Below are 14,304 nucleotides of genomic sequence, written 5' to 3' on the forward strand. Positions count from 1 at the left end.
ACTGAGGGGATATCTTGGAGCTGCATGTTCAGAGAGTTTAACCCCCATTCCCGCCCCGTCCAGCTGCAGGTGGAAATCGGGACAACTGAGGCACTGAACCTAGGAAACCAGCGGGCTGATCAAACCGGTCCCTTTGCCGGCAGGGTAAAGCTGCCTATGGACTGAGATCTTCAGCGTCGGCGGGTGAGATGATTGAGAAACAGGCGCCCTCTAGTGGCGGCAGCTCCTCCCTGCGGCGCACCAAAAAAAAAAAAAAAAAAAAAAAAGTTTGGGAAAGTTGGAAGTTGCTGTAAGTTTTTGCCTCCTCGCTGCGTGTGTGTGTGTGTGTGTCTGTGATATTGACATGCAGATCAGTACCCGCCTTCCTGTGCCTGTTCAAATAGCCGTCCCCAGCTCCATCCTCACCAGCGAGGCTCCAAGCCCCCCTCCTGGAAAGCTCCTTTTGCTCTCCCACCTCCTTTCCCCAGCGCCGAAAAGCTGCTCCGGCCAGCTCAGAAGTGGCTCCTGCGGTCTGCAAACAGAGCATGGCGGAGGCTGGGGCTCCGCCGCAGAGCCGGGCGCATCCTCGGAGCAGCCTTTCCCCCTCTGACAGGCCCTGAGCAGAGAGGGGGGCTCCGGGCGCCGGCTCCTGCTCTGCACTTGTCGCCTGCGGACGGGACGGGCGAAGTTTGTCTGAATAACCAGACCGGGGCAAGGACGGGGCCGGGGGCGGGGGGGGGGGCGATTGAGACCCCGAAGAGCCACCAGGGAAGGCTCAGCTGGGGAGAGGCAGGATGCAACCCACCCTGGCGCTGCTCTACTTCATCTTCGGGGGGATCCTGCCAGGCGCGACATCCAGGAGGAAGCAGACGGACCCCGGGCCATGTGAGCTGCCCCGATCGGTGAGCGGCTTCCCCTCGCCCCAGCCCGCGCCCTGCGCTCCGGCTTCACGCCCAAGCCCCAGGAACGACCAGACGACCCGCAGTGGGGGGGACTGGCCCTCTGCCTGCCATTCTCCTCCAGGTGCCGGCGGGGGGAGGGGGGAAGGGGTTAATTGCTGCTTTCTACCCTCCCCGCCCCAATCAGTTCCCCCTGCCAGGGCATGGAGACATTCCCATCCCAGCCCTGTTTGCCTCCCTCTCCTCTGATGGACCAGGGGGCGGCTGCGGGGCTTGGCTCAAGGGGGACCGGGGGGTTGCCCAGTTTGCACAGGGCATGCCAGCTGCCAGGCGCTTTCTCCCCAAGGAGCCCTGCAGGGAGACGGGGCTGGACTCCGGCTGCTCCAGGGCAAAGCTATGGGGTGGGTCTGATCCCGCCAGCCCGAGGGGGTCACTTTCCCTCTGCCTGCCTGGCTGGATCCACACGTCCAGCGCTCCTGTGCAGACAGCTCGTCCGGCTGCATCTCCACACGCACCGGGCAGTGCCTCTAGAGAGGCTGGGCTGTGGGTATGGGCGCATGGCTCTGAGCGTACCCCGCTGGGCGGGAGCATGCACCTCCTGTGGGTAGAGTTTATACATGGGGGTAGATACACGCACATTAAATACAGTTTCTGCATATGTCTTTCCATATCTACACACTGCCTCCCCTGAGCACAGTATGCATCCGATGAAGTGAGCTCACGAAAGCTCATGCTCAAATAAATTGGTTAGTCTCTAAGGTGCCACAAGTCCTCCTGTTCTTTTTGTGTAGCTAGGGGCACATATAGCTTCTGTCTATATATTTCATCGAGCTGTACGTGTATGTGGGTCTAGCCATCACCACATTTATCTGTGTGGTTACATGCTAATTGTGCACGGACGTGTGTATATAGCTATAGAAACATAGATAAGTACAGTTACTGAAAAGGGATCCATTTTTATGAATTTGCCAAGGTGCCAGTTAGATTTTAAAGCGGAAATCCCACAAGCTGGGTTTGCTAATTGGATAAGCGTTGTTATAGCCAACATAGGATGGACTCTAATAGCGTTAGCCTTCTTTCCACCTTCTCTGTATGTATCTATCTAACTTCTTACTATATGTTCCATTCTATGCATCCGATGAAGTGGGCTGCGGCCCACGAAAGCTTATGCTCTAATGAATTTGTCAGTCTCTAAAGCGCCACAAGTCCTCCTGTTCTTTTTGCGGATACAGACTAACACCGCTGCTACTCTAAACCTTCTTTTATTGGCTGCAGGGAGTGTTCACTTACTAATTTTAAGGCTGGATTCCTTTCAGGGCCACTTTGAACTTGAACTGTATTTCTCAAATCAGGGCACTTGCTTATTCGTAACTAGCCAACAAGTTATTAATTCGCCCAGAACCACATTAGTTACACAACCCACAGTTCATCACTCACATGGAGACAGAACCAATGTTTTGGGTGTGCACTGCACACACACTACAGTCAATCACAGACTAGAGTTGAGTTATACCAAGGAACAATGCACATGACAAGATTTCTTATTCACGTAGGTACACGCACAGGGACTGTATTTTATCTGGCCCTGTGTATTATAGCGGCTCAGTGTGCATATGCCTGGAGTGTGTGTTTGTGTGCCCATACGTACGGAGACAGTTTATGTGTGGTTTATTTGTGTTACGTACGGATTTATGGAGATAGACCGTTTCGGTGTATATCTCACAGACATCTCTACTGAGGCTGTGTGTTATCCACAGTGTGCGTTGTAGGTATAGTGTGTGCAGCAGAGTTGCTGTATATAAAATTCTCTCTCTCTCTCTCTCACATGCTGTCCTGTTGTTTTGCTGGCCCTGAGCCTCGTCCCCAAAACGGGCTGGCTCTCTGACTGTCTCTCCCCCATCCCCAGCAGGGAGAGCTAAACTCCTTCTTGTGGACCATTCGCCGGGACCCCCCGGCCTACCTGTTTGGTACCATCCACGTGCCCTATACGCGGGTGTGGGACTTCATCCCCGAGAACTCCAAGGCAGCGTTCCAGGCCAGCTCCAGCGTGTACTTCGAACTGGACCTCACTGATCCCTACACCATCTCAGGCCTGGCCAGCTGCCAGCTGCTGCCCCACGGCGAGAACCTGCAGGACGTGCTGCCCCGGGAACTCTACCGCCGCCTCAAGAGGCACCTGGAGTACGTCAAGCTGATGCTGCCACACTGGATGACCCCAGACCAGCGGGGCAAGGGGCTGTATGCCGACTACCTCTTCAACGCCATTGCTGGCAACTGGGAGCGCAAGAGGCCCGTCTGGGTGATGCTGATGGTCAACTCCCTGACTGAGACGGACATCCGCTCCCGAGGGGTGCCGGTGCTAGACCTCTACCTGGCCCAGGAGGCTGAGCGGATGAAGAAGAGGACAGGAGCTGTGGAGAGGGTGGAAGAGCAGTGCCACCCACTGAATGGGCTCAACTTCTCCCAGGTAAGGGGGGCTTGGGCCCCTGGGCTTCTCTGCCCATCCCAGTGGAGGGGGGGGAGGAGGAAGGGAAACTGACCAGCGCCAGGGTAAGGGAGCTCAGGAAGACAAAGCATGAGCCAAAGCCCACTGAGGCTGCGACGGCCTTTAGAGCAGGCCCTCAGCACCCCAACGCAGCGATCAAGTGACATAACACTGATGGTGCTGTGTATCTGCAGAGGTGACTCTTTCCCTCTGTGTGTGCACGGGATAGCCACCACAACACAAATGTGCGCACACATACACTCTCGCTCTCTACTGCATGCGATATTAGGGAGCCAGAGGCACCGAGATGTGGTGTCTACAAGTTTGTAATTTGCAAGGGAATGTGTCAAACCTAGTATGTAATTTCTCCAGCAACTTGGTAAAAAGTTTTTAACACCATCCTCTCATTCCCTGCAACTCAGAAGTAAAAATGTGGACTAACTGCGTGGGGGGAGTTTTAATGTCATTTTCAGTGTGTTTAATGTTACGCAAACTGCTTAGGTGTTCTTACTTTATTATTCCACGTCTAAAGAAATGGACTTTCATATAAGCTGTTGTGTATTGATATAAGTTGAATTTTCATTTCTTGAATTTGCAAGGGGGTGGGGGTGGGCTGTGAAGAGGAGGTAAAGCTTGGAAAGTGAAGGACAGATTAAGGAGCAAGTGTTGGTGTAGCTTGAATCCAGAATGTCTCTTTTTGTGCGTAGATTCAGCTTTCTAAACCAGATTTCAAGCCAGGATCTATTTCATTTTAGTGGACTAGCCGTAATACATTCACAGCTCTTGACGTTGCTTTGTGAAACTGTCAAATTAGACATACTGGAAATTCTGAAAATGAGCAAAAAGAGTGGGAGGGGGAAATATTCCAGAGAAGACCATAACTTACAATTACAATGCATCATTTTTTTAACCGGCTTCTGTCATTACTGTTAGTGCAACTATTTCCTGTCCTACCCTGCTGTCCTTATTTGAACAAAAAAAATCCTCAGTGACCCTTTAAGTGGAGAAATTGTCACCAAGTGATGCATTTTCCAAAGATCTAATGGGGGTTTTGCTTTACAGGGGAAAATCACTTTTTTTTTCTTTTAGCAAAAATAAATTCCTTTAATGTTCCCAGTTGTAAGCGTGTACACAGAGTATATAGAGTCCCCACAGCAAATCTCTGAGAGCCTGGGGTCTGAGAGCATGGAAAGTATAGTTTGAGTTGTTAAAAAATTCTTATTTCTAAAACTACAGACATCTGTGTTTTTTGACAAGGAATTTGCTTCTCCCTTTCCCTCAAAGAGTTAACTGCCTTTTCTTTTTTGTTGACCACATACTTCTTTAAAACCAAAGTCTAAATAATTAACCACGGTATCCTCCCAATATTGATCCAATCCTAGTTGGCTGGAGTAGGTCAAATGGTACTTAAAATAAAACACATGAAAGACCTTAGTTAAAAACCTACACTTGGAAGCCTTTTAAATGTGAATCATATTACACATTTTTGTGTGTGTGCGGGAAAGAGAATTGCAAAGAAATGTTCTTACCATAGTACTCAGGGGATGAGAAATCAACTTATTTTCCTTTTGGTCATTAGTTTTTAATGTGTACATAGAATCCCCCTTCCTTTAAAAAAAAAGAAATCAGGACTATTACCTATTTAGTAAAGGAGTTGTTTTATAGACAGTAAAGGGGAATTTTGTGGAATATTCTGATTTTTATTAACAAAATGTTAGGTTTTGATTATTATGGATTGGTGACGTTACTATGAAAACAGGTCACCGTTCAAGAGTAACTTTAAAAATATTATTTTTCTTAGCTTGACGCCACTTCTGGAAAGGTGGCTGTCAAAACAACATGAGACAAAATTAAGTAAAACAAACCAGATAGCTCTTTACTTGCTTCCTTTAAGGTGAATACATTCTGGCACTTGGCAAATTGTTTGGCGGTAGTAATTTGTAATGTTATCACTCTGTCTAGCAGTCTCACTGCTTGGGGTATTACTGGGCTAATTGAGAGGAGTGGGTTCCTATAACTAGGTTTCTCCTCTTAATTCTAAATCTTGGAACCTTCTGTAAGACACACATAATTAAACGTACTAAAAATGGAAATCAGAAATTGACCAGTTCTTATATTCCACTCTGTGTGTGTGGTTTGAGAACATCTGCGCTAAATTACACTCCCATATCTGCTAAGGGCATCAGCACTTCTTACCTGCTTTCAGCATTACTCTAATATTGCATATAATATATAAGAATATTTGGAAATCAAGTCTTGTGATTGTGCCTCATTTAAACATCTCTATGCTTTTGTTTTCCAGGGAAAAATCCAGCATGTTTCCCTTAGTAAGTTTTAAAAAATAGTCATTTGCTTCCTCCCTGACGACATCCCCCCCACCCCCCCGCTGCCATCCCCCCATATGAAAGGCAGCTTTGTGTTACTGAAAATTTTGTTTAGGACTTTGTACACCAAATCCGTTAATCTGATACCATGAGGAGGGGAAAATCAAGAAGTGATCACCCCGTTGTACTTGGTTTTTGATTGTTTCTTAAAGAAACGGGAGGGTTTTGCATTGTTAACCAGGAATGTTCCATGCCCAGAGTTCTTTCAATTTGTGAATTGTTTTATCAGATGAGAAAATTAAGGTGTACAATGTAACTCACTTCTTCTTTGAGAATGTGGTCTATCATTTTCCCATTAAGAAAAGGAGGTCTTGTGGCACCTTAGAGACTAACAAATTTATTTGAGCATAAGCTTTCGTGAGCTACAGCTCACTTCATCGGATGCCTTGGCAATATAACATTTGTAGTCTGAGCCTCCATTCTGCCTGGAACTTCTGTACAGTATTCCCTGCTGATATATGGAGACCATGTGGCTGATATATGGCAGCTTTACCATTGATTTTAATTGCTTTCTAAGTGTTCTTGAGATTGAGAGGGACCCAATCTAGTGTTTACAAGCACCCACAACTCCTAGTGACTTCAGTGAGAGTTTTGGTTACCCAAGAAATGCAGGGTCGGGCTCTGGATATTAGTAAGTACCAGCACTAGCAAACAACACAGTGCATCACTTGGTGGTGAAGGTTTCTAAATCCATGTGTGATAAGTAAAGGTGGGTCAGAACCTCATATTCCAGCATTGGGAAAGTTTGGATTCTGATTCAGAACAGATCAGAACAATATGGATCCATCTTAGTAGCTTTGATGAAGAGTAAAGTTTTTGGGAAATAGCTCAAAGGTTTGGTGCCTAAATCCCTTTGAGGATCTGGGCCTGAGTTCTTAACAGACACTGCCCTGAATCTCCAAGCTCAGGTCCTGCTTCACATCCATATTTTGAACTCACCCGTGTCTTGTGGAGTTGCGTGGAATCTGCAGTGCCAGTTCAGGCCCATCTCTAGTTTTTAGGCTCCTAGTCCCAGATTAGGACGTTCTGTGGCAAGGGAGGAGGAAAGGCACGAATGCCAATGGGAGCAGAAGTGATTTGCCCACAAATGTTCCATGGGGTGAGAGAGAGGATAATGCTTCCTGGAGCTCTAGAAGGAGCAATATCTCCTGGTGCTCTTGGGACCCCACTATCTAAAAGCTCCAATATAGTTATAACAAGGGCTTTCCAGGAAGCGAAAGTACCTGTTTGATTTTGGGTAGATGTGGGCCGACCCCACACCTGATCACACTGAAATTTGGGGAACTTCACCTCCAGATTTGGATCTGAACTTTGCAGCCGGCTCCTAACTCTGTTAGGGGACCTGGGTGAAATCAGGTGTCCATTAAAACAAATGGGACTGTTGCCATTGACTTCAACAGAGCCAGGATTTCACCCCTGTATCTGAGCACCCCTGATTCCAGGGGAAGATTTGCAACTTCGCTGTTCAGTCCTGTTTCTAGACATGGAACCCAGCATGATTGCCAAGAAGGTATTTACTCCCCTCCCTCTAATTCATTCCTATATATTATCCACTTCACTCTCTTTCATCTCCCATCACTAGTTCTTTGTCCACACAGTTAATCCACATTCAGTTGGTGGCAAAGCCTTTCGTTACTATGCTTCCTGTTTGCAAAGTAGCCTTGCTAAACACCCAGTGTTGTCCTGATGATTTTAAACCTATCCATACGTGGGAAATAACACTGATTGAACGAAGGCTGTGTTCATTATCCTCAAGATGTCTAGGTTTTCCTACTTAGTCCTGAATCTGATTATTATCTAGATTGTATCACTGCAAGATATGGTGGGATAAATTAAATGAGAGACGTAATATCAAACTGTAATTGATTGGCTCAGAGACAGCCTCGAAGAAAGGAGCTCTAGATAGTGTCAGATTAAACATCACACTTAGCTATTCTCTTCCTTTTATTTCTCTTCCGCCTTACTCTTTGCACAAATAAACATTGTTTTCCTATTTCCCACCAAGGAGAGTCAGAATGAAGTGGGAGAAATGACTTTGTTAACAAAGTCAGTCTTCATTTCCCAGGTCCTGCTGTTCCATCAAACTCTGGGACATGGCAGCTCTGATTACGCTATTGATAGGATTACAGAGAGTACAAGTGCTGTTTAATAAAAGGACTATGGGTGGTCCATCATGTTTGGCTGGTGACATCTATCTGCACTCTTTATGCTGGGCTCTGAATAGCAGAACCACATGAAATATTAATATACAGACAGGGCAATATTTTTGTACAGCCAGCATTCCTCCCCTGCCTTTTTAAAAATGATTAAATATTTTTGCATCTACAAGAGCCATACTCTTCAGATGGTACAAATTGCTGTAGCTCTGATTTCAGTGCAGCGATGCCAGTTTACACAAACTGAGGACCTGGCCCAATTTAAACAAAACAGATGAAAGTTAAAAATTTTAGAACTGGACAAAATTTTATTGACGAAAAAGCTTTTTACTTTTTTTGGGGGGGGGGGTAGGGTTGTTGGGAAACTGGGATTTTGACAAACTATTTTTCTCTCTCAATTTTTTTTTCAACAACAATAAGGACAAAAGTCCTAAATATTTCAGATATTGGTGGCTGAATACCAGAAGATTTTTGGTCTACCTTTGCCAAAGGTTCTTCCCCCCCAAATAAATGTTTTAGTCTGTTTTATTTTTTGAAGAAAACCTGAATTTCTCAGGTGTGTGTGTCTGTGTGTGTGTGGGGGGTGTAATTTCCCAGCCAGCGCTATAAAATTTATAATGATAAGGAACAAAGAAAAATTAAAATTATTCTGTATTGTCTGTATTCTGAAAAGAGCTCTCGAGATGGAGTCACTTTAAAACCTGCGCTGGGCAACTGTTTAAGATAAACATATGTACTTGAAAAAGAAATCAATAGTTTGCTACTAATAGTTATACCCCAAGTTATCAAAACCTGAAAGATTTTTAAAATCAAATTTACTTTTCATACGGATCTCTAGGGCCATGCTGTTTTCCTCCTTGAGATCTTTCTTTTGCGTCCAGCTCTGGCATCATGCCTATAAAAGAAAAAGTCAGCCAGTTAAAGACAGCTTGTGGAGCAATTGGCAATTAATCTGCAGTATTGCTATTCAATTGCAGATGTATATAACTAATTGTATATACTTGGTTGTACCACTTTACTAACCCCCACAAACCTTCACATATCGCTTGGGTTAGAATAGAATATTAGGGTTGGAAGAGGAGGTCATCTAGTCCAAACCCCTGCTCAAAGCAGGACCAACACCAACTAAATCATCCCAGCCAAGGCTTTGTCAAGCCTGGCCTTGAAAACCTCTAAGGATGGAGATTCCACCGCCTCCCTCGGTAACCCATTCCAGTGCTTCACCAGCCTCCTAGTGAAATAGTGTTTCCAAATATCCAACCTAGACCTCCCCCACTGCAACTTGAGACCATTGCTCCTTGTTCTGTCATCTGCCACCACTGAGAACAGCCGAGCTCCATCCTCTTTCAAACCCCCTTTCAGGTAGTTGAAGGCTGCTATCAAATCCCCCCTCACTTTTCTCTTCTGCAGACTAAATAACCCCAGTTCTCTAAGCCTCTCCTCATAAGTCATGTGCCCCAGCCCCCTAATCATTTTCGTTGCCCTCCGCTGGACTCTCTCCAATTTGTCCACATCCCTTCTGTAGTGGGGGGACAAAAACTGGACGCAATACTCCAGGTGTGGCCTCACCAGTGCCGAATAGAGGGGAATAATCACTTCCCTCGATCTGCTGGCAATGCTGCTACTAATGCAGCTCAATATGCCACTGGCCTTCTTGGCAACAAGGGCACACTGTTTACTCATATCCAGTTTCTCGTCCATAAGCCCCTGTCCTGCGGTCACATTTGCTGGGGTGGATCCCTTCATATCTGAGGGGTCTTGATTAGCGGATCCATTGGTAGGATCAGGGTCTCAGTTTGCCAACACTTCAGGGCAGGGATTGGTTCTGCATGTGTTTTCACGGCACCCAGTACAATGGTGCGCTGATCCTTGTGCTTAGGATGCACAAGGTTCTGATTGGTGTAGAAGTGCCTAGATAGATGGCGGGGGGAGGAGCCAGTTATATCTTCTGTGTGCCATGAAGTTTGGCTGCCCCAAGCCAGCATGGGGAAAAGGAGACCAGAAGAGCGACCGGAGGCACCATTATGCAGAGCCAGTGGCCCTAACACGTCACACAGCATGGCATGAAGAAGCTATGGCTTCTTCTCCAGGGCTAGCAGCTGCAGAGAGGTTAAGCTACAGACTTTTTCTCTGGTGTCAGATTGGGAAGGGGAACATAATGAGCCTCACATTCTCTTGTGCTTAGCCCCGTTGGCAAATTTCTGGCCTAAAATAACTCATCAGGTCCCTCTGAAATAGTGCTCTCGATTAAGGGAGACTTTGCTGAAGCCAGACAGAACGGTCTCCCATTTGTGCAGTTGAGTACTGAAATGCATCAGACTGATCCATCAGCACTGGGTGATATGTTAGAGGCACAGTGGCGTGCCATGGAAACACAGTGTGCTGTGCAGAGACAGGCCACCTTGTTAGACAGCGCGTCGCTCTGTTGAATGGGAACTGAAAGGCTTTTTCTGACCACTCCAGAGTCCACTTTCCTCTGTGACACTTGCAATTGCACTGCAATCCCTGATCTATTCTGGAGGCCAGCGATGCCACCGACTGTTGCAGGAGGCAACTCTCGTTTTTAAAACTGCACATCCAGGAAGGGGGGAAATGTATCCACCCTCTTATTTGGGAAGCATGCTCATTGGGGCAGGGACCGGCTTTTCATTCTGTTGTGCAGTGCCTAGTGTGTTAGGGTCCTGATCCGTGACTGGGACTGCTACTGCAATACAAATAATTAAAAATCCTCTGTGTCTGGAGAGGGCCCCTTGAGAGCAGAAATGGTATAATTCTGCTGTGTAAGGGGGAGGCAGGCATGCCCTGCTGTACAACCCTGAGCCCTGTTTCCCAGAGCCTGACTGTGCAACAGTGCATGGGGATCAGGTGACAGGATTTTGCAAAGAGCATTACTTCACCCACTGGAGTAAAGGCACCTGGGGAAATGACCCCTCCCCCCAGCTGCATGCCACACTGGGGATATGGGCCCAGATCCACAAAGGTACATCAGCTCCTAACTTCCACTGATTTCAAGGGAGGTTAGGACTCTAAACACAGTGTTGTGTTTAGACCTTAAGAACCTCAATTCAAGTACAGTTCAACCTCCAGCCCTCAGTGAAATCTTTAACGGTCTTCCCTCAGTCCCTGGTGCATAGCAGTCTACATTATAAAGCCAACCCACATCATTCCGGCTGGTCAGTGGTTCCTGTACTGAAATGATCTTAAGCAAGGGCACTAATTCACTTTGTGCTCCCGCTGGGACTGGGGTCTGCAGCAGAGCTCTTGGCAAGGCAGGGCTGGGAACTTCAGAGTGATATACTGTGCTGTAGACGGCAGAACAGGCTTCCCCTGTAATGCACTTCAGGTTCCAATCCCTCCATCGTTAACCTCTTCGCTTTCTTTAACAACCACAGACAATGAGCCATGTGAAGGAGAAATATTGGTTAATCCACGCCCAGATTTAATAAATAGGTAGGATTTATCCTGTCTGTCTATTGGCTTTATTGCATGCTTTGACCAGGGCTGTCATGACATTTCTGATTTCTCTCTCACACACACACTGTACACACACACAAACCCCGTGTTACAGTGTAAGGACTGATTATACACACACAGATCCCATTTGACAGCATGAGGATTGATTACACACACACACACACACACACACACCATTTAAGAAGAATTTCAAAGGTGACCAGTGATTTTGGGTGCCTCAGTTTCTGACTTCCCAACCCGAGAGACTTTAAAGGGACCTCCGTTTGAGCCAGCCCCCATCTGCTGAAAATCAGGCCCCTTGAACATGTGGCAAGTAGGGTATTCAGCATCATTAGTTACTTTTGAAAATCTTGGCCTAAAACATTTGAAAAAAAGCCAAGCTCATCATAAAACTGAAATCAAAAGGGATGAATTAAAATACAGTATATTAGCTGTAGGGATGGATGGGCCATGCGACTGAGGTAAGATAAAACCTCCTGCACCTTGGTTTAAATTTACAACAAACTTTGCTGAAGTTGAAGAAGTTGGCGGACCCTCTTTATTTTAATTTCCGTGAGCCTTTGTACTTCCAGGCTCCAGTCACGATAGCGCCTAAGCTGATACAAAGGTAGAGAGGCAACCAGAAGGAGGAAGTATCAGAAATCTCACTTTTGAGCCCGTCCTCCGTGCTATTTATTTCCAGGCTAGGTTTTCAGACCTAAGAGTTATGGATAAGCTTTTGTAACCCCATCCCAAATGTCGGGTGGCTTTCCTGAACCTCCAAACCTTCTAAGGATCACATTGTGAGAAGACATTTATAAAAGGATGGGAGCAACTGGTAGAGCTAAGGTTCTTTCTACAAGCGTGATGGCCACCACACTGGGGATTAAATTAGTGACTCCAGAGCTAAAGGCATGAGGTGCTACAGCTTGAGCTAAAGAGACACAACTCTGTAAATGGGACTCAGATTTGGCACAGAGGAGGACCCGTAACACATACTCATCAAGGGGTTACACAAACTCAACAAATACAGTTCTGCCGTCTTCTTCTTCTTTGGATTTCCATCCTCTGCTCCCTCTAGAGTTCAAGTATGTATTGCAGCTGCTTACTCCTGCTCTGCTCATTGAGGATCACATCTAACAATATTTTGAATCCTTACAAAGTTATAAACACCATTGCTGATGCCTCTGCAAACGGAACCTGGTCCAGAAGCTCAGATGTGAGTACATGTAAATCAAAGGTTCATTTCAGTCATTCCAGTTATTCTAACCATGTTCTTTAACATTTGCATTTCCACTCTTTAGAGGGTCTATGTTTCTATGAGGTCCTTGGAAAAAAGTTTCTGTTGCAAGTCATTTCATTATCATAACGTGATATAAATGGGAGCTGCTAACGTCTGTAAATTAAAACCGTATGTTTGGCACTTTGGGATGGCACCACTGCACGTTGTTTGAATTGCGTAAATCCATCAGCACAAATATTTTTTATATAAATGAATAGAAATCTTTTACATCTTCTTCAAATCTCCCATTATAAGACTGATTTAACATGGGCTTAAACACCCCATTCTCCAAGACATACATGCCCATTACCTGAGTTAATTTCTTTAAATTCTGACATTCTGGGTAACTTTAGGGTAATTTTTAAAATATATTTGTTTACTGATTTCCTGTTAATGCATCCCTACAGACAACCTTCACCTGAACACCTGAAGGCAATGGGAGTTTTGCAATTGACTTCTTTGGACCCAGGAGAGCATCCTGTATGTGTAGGGAGTGAGCCAACCTTCCATTTATTATGGGCCAAATCCCGCAGTTCTTACTCCCTCAAAAACCTCCTTTAGAGTCTGTGTGGAGGCAGGAGGGACAGGCTGGCATGGCAAGGTTTGGCTGAGAAAAGCCAGATGGAAAACCCCAGGGAATATGCATGGTCAAACATAGAAGGGATTAAATAAATGTCTATTTACCTACTTATCTGGCCCCTATTGCAATAGTATATGAATGCCTCAGTTTCAACAAAATGTTGTATCTTCACAACACCTTTGTGGGGCAGGGAAGTGTTATTATCCCCATTTTGCAGATGGGGAGCTGAGGCACAGAGATACTAAATGATTTGCCCAAGGTCACACAGGAAGTCTGTTGCAGAGTACAGAATTGAACCTGGTTTTCCCAGTTCTAGGAGTGGGCCCTAACTACTGGGCTAGCCTTCCCCTGAAGTGGAAATGAGGGAGATTTTTCTTACTTCTCATTTTCTTTTCTATTTTTTGTTAACAAAAATATGGAAACAAAGGCTAGGATTTTCAAGAGACCAGTGAGCTCAGGTGACTTCATTTTGGCGGGCCCATCTGGAGACTTGATCTTCAGAAAGTGCTGAGCCCCAAACTCTGAAAATCAGACCCCCTCCCAGGTGTCTCCACTTGAACACCCAAAAACTGAAGCACCTAAAATCATCAGTCACTTTTGAGTATCCTGGCCAAAATGTTTGCCATACCAACATAGATTTGTTCACCTGATTCTAATTGTTATCTAGTTGTTTAATCTTTCTCCCAGTACCTCTCTATCCAGGTTCTTCTACTGTGCCCACTGCTATTGTACTGGGGTTCCTGTAAGGGACAAAATTACCCACAGTTCATGAAAACTAGAAAAAGAAACTGTCTACAAACAAAGTGAAACTGACCAGGCTAGTTTCATGTGCAGTGAAGTGCAAAAAAGTAAACAAATGGTCAATAGGTTGATTTTTAAAGATCTTTCCATTTGCATAAGTTAGCTTGCTATTATTAGTAACAAAGGGGAGAATATTTCCTTATTTAAAGATTTTATATCTTGACTGCATATTGCCAATATTTTAGAAACTGCATTAAGGCTTATAACCAGCCTAATGACTTACCACATTTGTTAGCAACCAGGGTTGCTAACTGATACTGATAACTTGCAGTATGCTTTCTGCCA

General features: G+C 45.6%; 1 protein-coding gene across 2 annotated transcripts in view; it reads left to right on the plus strand.

Annotated features, from left to right (window-relative positions):
• Positions 1 to 734: 734 nt before the first annotated feature.
• TRABD2B (TraB domain containing 2B) overlaps positions 735 to 14,304 on the plus strand; it is a 407,261-nt gene continuing 393,691 nt past the window's right edge. For both annotated transcript variants that reach the window (XM_074962317.1, XM_074962318.1), the window contains exons 1-2: positions 735 to 881; positions 2,785 to 3,345. In XM_074962317.1, coding sequence (XP_074818418.1) covers positions 774 to 881; positions 2,785 to 3,345 — 669 coding nt within the window. In that variant the 5' untranslated portion in view covers positions 735 to 773. The remainder of the gene's footprint in view (positions 882 to 2,784; positions 3,346 to 14,304) is intronic.

This window comes from Natator depressus, chromosome 8, assembly GCF_965152275.1.
Source record: "Natator depressus isolate rNatDep1 chromosome 8, rNatDep2.hap1, whole genome shotgun sequence".
Classification (NCBI taxonomy): Eukaryota; Metazoa; Chordata; order Testudines; family Cheloniidae; genus Natator; species Natator depressus.